We start from the raw sequence: 6,024 nt of genomic DNA, 5'->3' as shown, positions 1-6,024 counted from the left end.
GCTATATCTTGGAAATCTGCCGGCCCACTGGTTTCCCTTCATGGTAGAATTAATAGTCAAGACTATTTAAGCATTTTATCTGATCAAATTCATCCTATGGTTGCGGAACTGTTTCCGGGGAAGAAATGCAATATTTCAGGATGATAATGCACCAATTCACACAGCTAAAGTTGTTACTAAATGGCACAAGGAACATTCTAGTGAAGTTGAACATTTATGGTGCATTTTAGAAAAACAAGTAAGGGGTCGATATCTTCCATCATCATCACTACAAAAACTGGAGACTGTTTTAGCTCAAGAATGGACAAAAATTTGTTTGGAAGCCATTCAAACTTTGTATGAGTCCATACCTCGTAGAATTCAAGCTGTAATTACTGCCAAAGGCGGTCCTACCCCATATTAAAATAAATTTCTTGTGCTACCGTTATTTTGTCCAACCCCTGTGTATGTATATATATATATATATATATATATATATATATATATATATATATACACACACATATATATACATACATATATATATACCCATACATATGCACACACACATATATATATATATATACACACACACACATGTATATATACACACACATACCAACACACAGACATATATATATGCAATACATATTTATATATGTTTATATATGTATTCTTTTATTTGTTTCAGTCATTTGACTGCGGCCTTGCTGGAGCACCACCTTGAAGGATTTTAGTCAAACAAATTGATCCCAGGACTTATTTTTGAGCCTAGTCTTTATTCTAAACCACTAAGTTACAGGAACGTAAACACAACAGCACTAGTTGTCAAGCAGTGATGGGAGGGAGATAAATAGACACACACACACACACACACATATATATATATATGTATATATGGCAGGCCTCTTACAGTTTCTGTCTAAAAAGAAACAATCACATCGTTAAAACCTCAAAGCTATGAAATAATGCATAATTAATTCAAAACAATGTAAATAAAAAAAAAGCATTGCATTTGACAAAGTAATCTGAATGCTAGACAGTTAAAATGATTATAAAAAAATAAATATTTACCTATCTGTGCATGTATATGGACACACTATCACTTCCATAATAATTAGTAATACATCACCAATCTCAACAGCTTTTAGTACTCTTTAGTCATTTAGTTACACACTAGCATATAAGATAACAAATAAGAACTACAGGTGACAGTGAATTCATGAAATAGATTACCTGAGTAAAAATAACCATTTGTCAAAATATTCAGGATATTTGTCAAAAAGCTGTTTGTACTCCTTGCAATGGTTTCCTGAGACATTTTTTAGAAGTTTCTGTAAATCGTCTAAATCAATTCGTGGCATATCCAGTCGAGATAGTGTTCGGTCTGATGTAAGTCCTTTTGTAGAATGTACTTCAAAATACTGTTCTACAACAGATGGCTGTTAGAATATAAGACAAGTTTTATGCAATGTCACATGAACATAAAAGACACATTTACAGTTTTTTTTAAACTTTCACTAGTTTTTGGCACTACTTAGAAGGGTCTAGTCAAACATCGACCCCGGTACTTATATTTAAATCCTGGTAGTTATTCTATCAGTAATTTTTAACAAACTATTGGTTGGTTGGTTGGTTACACACACAAGTCTTCTCTCAGTTTCCACCAACCAAATCTACTCACAAGCACAAAGCTCAGTTGGCCTGGGACTATAGTAGAAGGCACTTGCTCAAGATGCCATGTAGTGGGACTGAACCCAAGACCACGTGATTGGGAAGCAAGTTTCTTAACCACAGTTACGCCTGCACCTACTGTTAAAATGATTGTTATTTACCATGTTTATTTTTTTATTGTTATACTGGCTCAGAGAAACCTAAAGAAAAATGTATTTCAAATGTTATTAACACAATTTCTTACTTTATAAAGCTAACATTTATTATACCACTCTATAAATATTCAGTCATCTTGCATATCTAACCAAAAAAAAGAAAAACTTTTATTTTTTTTCATTTGTTTGGCTGATTGGTTCATTAAGTTTCTAATGCGGTATCTCAGAAACTAATGAAGGTAACAAGTTCAAATGTTTTTTCAATGATTTTTAAGTGAAAATCAGTATTGTCTTTTTTTACTAACTTTATTTTTAAGCAACTAAACAGGATACCAAGCAAGTGGTTTAGTTCTGTTCAACATGATATATGTTGGCTATGCTATATGAAAAACAAAATTGGTGGCACATGTAATAAAATGCAACAGAGATTCACTTAATACACACATAGGTACATACCAACATATACATATAGACACACACACATATGACAGTCTCCTTTCAGTTTTCATCTACCAAATCCACTTACAAGGCGTTGATTGGCCTGTGACTATAATATGAGACACTTGCTCAAGGTACCAGGTAGTGGGACCGAACCCTGAATCATGTGGTTGGGAAGCAAACTTCTTACCACACAGCCACACCCACAACTTTTTTATACTTTGTTAAAATGTAGAAACATCAGCTAGTTTGCCTCAAAAACAAAATAGCAGAATTCATTAATTATGATCTTGTGATAAGTGTAAAGTTTGTTGTAATCTTATGCAGCAAGTATAGCACGTACAAATTCTTAGAACTTATCTTAAAAACCTGTTCTTTCATATGACAGCATATGTAGGATAATTGTGGTATCACAGTATCAACCAGACTATTGGATGTTGTTATACATCGCTGACCACAATGCTCTGCGCATTGTTTTAGCTTCAAGCAGGCCAGCATTCCTCCTTATTAGAAGGCTATTCTGTTGCGGGGTTATTCATTTAGATTTGAGCAGACCAGAGCAATGTGAAGTGAAATGGTTTGCTCAAGAACACAATGCATCACCTGGTCCAGGAATCAAACCCACGATCTTGTGATTTTGAGTGCAACAACCAAACCTCTAGGTCACATGCTTTCACATGTATGATAATATATAATGTAATATACAAAAATAACTTATACTTCATACATACTATATACAGTAACATACATACCATATCTTCCTCAGGCATTTTTTTGGAAGCACTTGGCGTTGAAATTTTTGTGTTAGCTTCAGAAGTTGGCTTAATTTTAGAGGAATCATTAGACTCCTTGATAGTTAAATCAGCAGTGTTTGAAAGGACCTTCTGTTGGGGTTCAAAGCTTGAGTCACTTTCATCACTGGAAGAATATAAACTGTCACTGGAGGATTCATCATTGTAAGCTGTAAAAAAATTCAAATATCTTTGGCTTCAGTGAAAATTTGATCAATAAGACAAGTCATGAGGTTAAAGTACTAGATTATTACCCACAAAGTTAGAAGTTCAAACCTTACAAACACAGATTTAGTGTGTATCCATGAGCATGACCTACAATTCAGCTGTCCACAACCTACCTGGCTGACAAGTTCTACTCCTACATTGTGAGTGAATGGTTTGTGGTGGCCAGTTACAACAGTAATCATTTCAAGAAGGTGTAAATTGGAAAACATCCATAAAGCCGCCTCAACCATGTAAACAGGAAGTTACAAGACAAAGAAATTAACAATATATATAGATCTCTTGACCTTTTAGCATTCAGGGTACTCTGTCAAATTTAATGCTTATTTATTCATACTACTTTGAATTAATCATAGATTTGAGATTTCAATGATGCCATTGTTTACTTTTAGAATGACATTGTAGGGTAGGTGTGAGAGGCTGAATCTGGCCAGTTTGAACATAAAGCAGGTAGAATATTTGAGCCAGATATGGCTGGTTTAAATGTTAAAGTGTTAAGGCCGATTTAATAGGAAGAAGAAATACAAAGTAGGTCTCTCATAAATGAAGTGTTGGGAAAGAACAATCTAATCCAGACTAGGACATCATAGTAAACTCCAGAGATAGCAGGCTGGAAGTTACAAATGGCCTAGAAAAGAAAAAGTGGGAAAAGAAATACTTACCAAAATGATTTCTTTTACGGAGCCGATATGGTGTAGTGGTTTCTGGTCTTTTGTGTGATTTCTTCCGTAAGGTCATAGCAAGACTACCTGAAATGTAGAAAAGGAAATATTTTAGTAACACCTTTGAAAAGTAGAAGGATGATGGTTCACTTGGTTTTACTATTAAGGTTCAGCTCATTGACTTTCTATTTTTTTTTAAATGCTTTGGTCTAGAAGAAGGGTCTATCTTTGCCTTTCAAAGCCCTTCCAAGAATTCTGAGACTGATGTAGTTGTTCTTCATGAATAACTCAAAAACAAAAAAGAGACTATGGAGGGCATCCTACAGAGAATATGCTCTGGGAATGAAGGACTGGATGTAGTGGTTAATGCAGAGTTAGAGATGGGTGGGGGAAGAAAACTTCTTTGACTTTTAGCCAACAACAGCCGCTAAATTGTTGTATGACTTACTAAAAATAGCAGCTAAATCTCCCTCAACTCACAGCCTATCATGTTAGAAAAGGAAAAGACACATTAAATAATATTGTCCTAGATGGGATGGCAACATCTAGAATGGCTCTGATAAGTCTACTCAGTGAAGGTTGATTTGGGGCTAAACAACAATTTCTTGACTTATTATTTTCAAGGAATATTTAAACTGTGTAACTGTACTGGATGTCTAAAACAACTGGAAATGTGTTGCTGAAGATGATGGCTGTCTTACATTTATCATCATACTTGAATGGGATGGCAGATGTTAGATAAAAGCTCTGATAGAATCAGTAGAGAATAGACAAATATCTCATGGAATTTAGTTAGAGCTATTTATGTTCAAAGTTAAAAAAACATTGTCTTTTTTCCATCCAGAAGGAGTCGTTGATCAGACTGTCTGCCCAAAATTTGCTGCCTTGTACCTTCTTTTACATGTTTCAGTGACAATGCTGGAGCATCACCTTGAAGAGTTTTAGTCAGATTACTCCCAGTACTTATTATTTAAGTTTGGTACTTATTCTATTGGTTTCTTTTGTCAAATTGCTAAGTTATAGAGATGTTAACAAACCAATATTTGTTGTCAAGTGGTGGTGGTGACACACACACACACACAGATACGCATTCTGCCAGAAGCATGATCTTCCAAAGTTGGGCCTCACAGAGGTGGCGATATGTTGTGGTTGAGAAGACTCATCAAACCAAGTGAAATTGTACTTGTGGCTATTGCTGGTGTCATGTAAATGACACCTGTACCAGTGGCACTTAGAAAGCAACCATAACACTCTTGGAGTGGTTGGCGTTAGGAAGGGCATCCAGCTGTAGAAACCATGCCAAATCAGATTGGAACCTGGTGCAGTTCTTGAGCTTACTAGTTTCAATCAAACAGTCTAACCCATGACAGCATGGAAAGCAAACATTAGATGATAATGTTCCACAGTTTCTAACAAATTCACTTACAAGGCATTAGTTGGCCTGGGATTACAGTAAAAGAAACTTGGCCAAGGTGCCATGCAGTAGGATTGAACCTCAAACCATATGGTGGTAAAGTAAGCTACTAAACTACACAGCCATGCATGTATGTTTGTTATAGATCATTATTTATGTGCTAACTATTAAAACACATCAGGGACAAAATCCTTCTTTTGTCTTACCTGTTTCATGTCTATTGGATTCAGATAATGGCTTCCTAGATTTTGGAGTATTTGGAGATCTTGATTGAAGGCCTGAAGAAATAAAGTTGACAAATACATCATGCATCTTATCTCATCTATAAAAGGCAAATTTTCTGTGTATGTTTAAAATTCATACATTTACACAATTCCAAATTTCTTGGATGAAAGAATCGCAATTAATATTCTAAATACCATAACTTAGGTCACAGCGTTATTTTTTCAGTCAAAATAACTCCCAATTACGAATAAAATCCATAAAATTACACAAATTAACATTTTCCCCTCTAATGAAATTTTATTTTCTCTTTCTAATACTTTTACAAATCCTTTCAACTCTTACTTTCTCTTATGAACCTTTATGAACGATCCAACAACAAATACAAAAAGAAAGGAAGGAGAAACACTGACAGTAAAAGAAAACTATTTCAGTATCAAAACTGAAACAATCACATTTCGATA

At 34.7% G+C, this 6,024-nt stretch overlaps 1 protein-coding gene across 2 annotated transcripts in view; it reads right to left on the bottom strand.

The window, feature by feature from the left end:
- Nucleotides 1-6,024, bottom strand: part of LOC106870148 (origin recognition complex subunit 2) — a 24,272-nt gene that overhangs the window by 11,576 nt on the left and 6,672 nt on the right. For both annotated transcript variants that reach the window (XM_052966513.1, XM_052966514.1), the window contains 4 exons: nucleotides 5,545-5,616; nucleotides 3,925-4,011; nucleotides 2,999-3,207; nucleotides 1,216-1,421 (listed from right to left, as the gene is read on the bottom strand). In XM_052966513.1, the coding sequence (XP_052822473.1) occupies nucleotides 1,216-1,421; nucleotides 2,999-3,207; nucleotides 3,925-4,011; nucleotides 5,545-5,616 (574 nt within the window). The remainder of the gene's footprint in view (nucleotides 1-1,215; nucleotides 1,422-2,998; nucleotides 3,208-3,924; nucleotides 4,012-5,544; nucleotides 5,617-6,024) is intronic.

This window comes from Octopus bimaculoides, chromosome 3, assembly GCF_001194135.2.
Source record: "Octopus bimaculoides isolate UCB-OBI-ISO-001 chromosome 3, ASM119413v2, whole genome shotgun sequence".
In the NCBI taxonomy this organism is placed as follows: Eukaryota; Metazoa; Mollusca; class Cephalopoda; order Octopoda; family Octopodidae; genus Octopus; species Octopus bimaculoides.
This window is presented reverse-complemented; position numbering and strand designations above follow the sequence as displayed.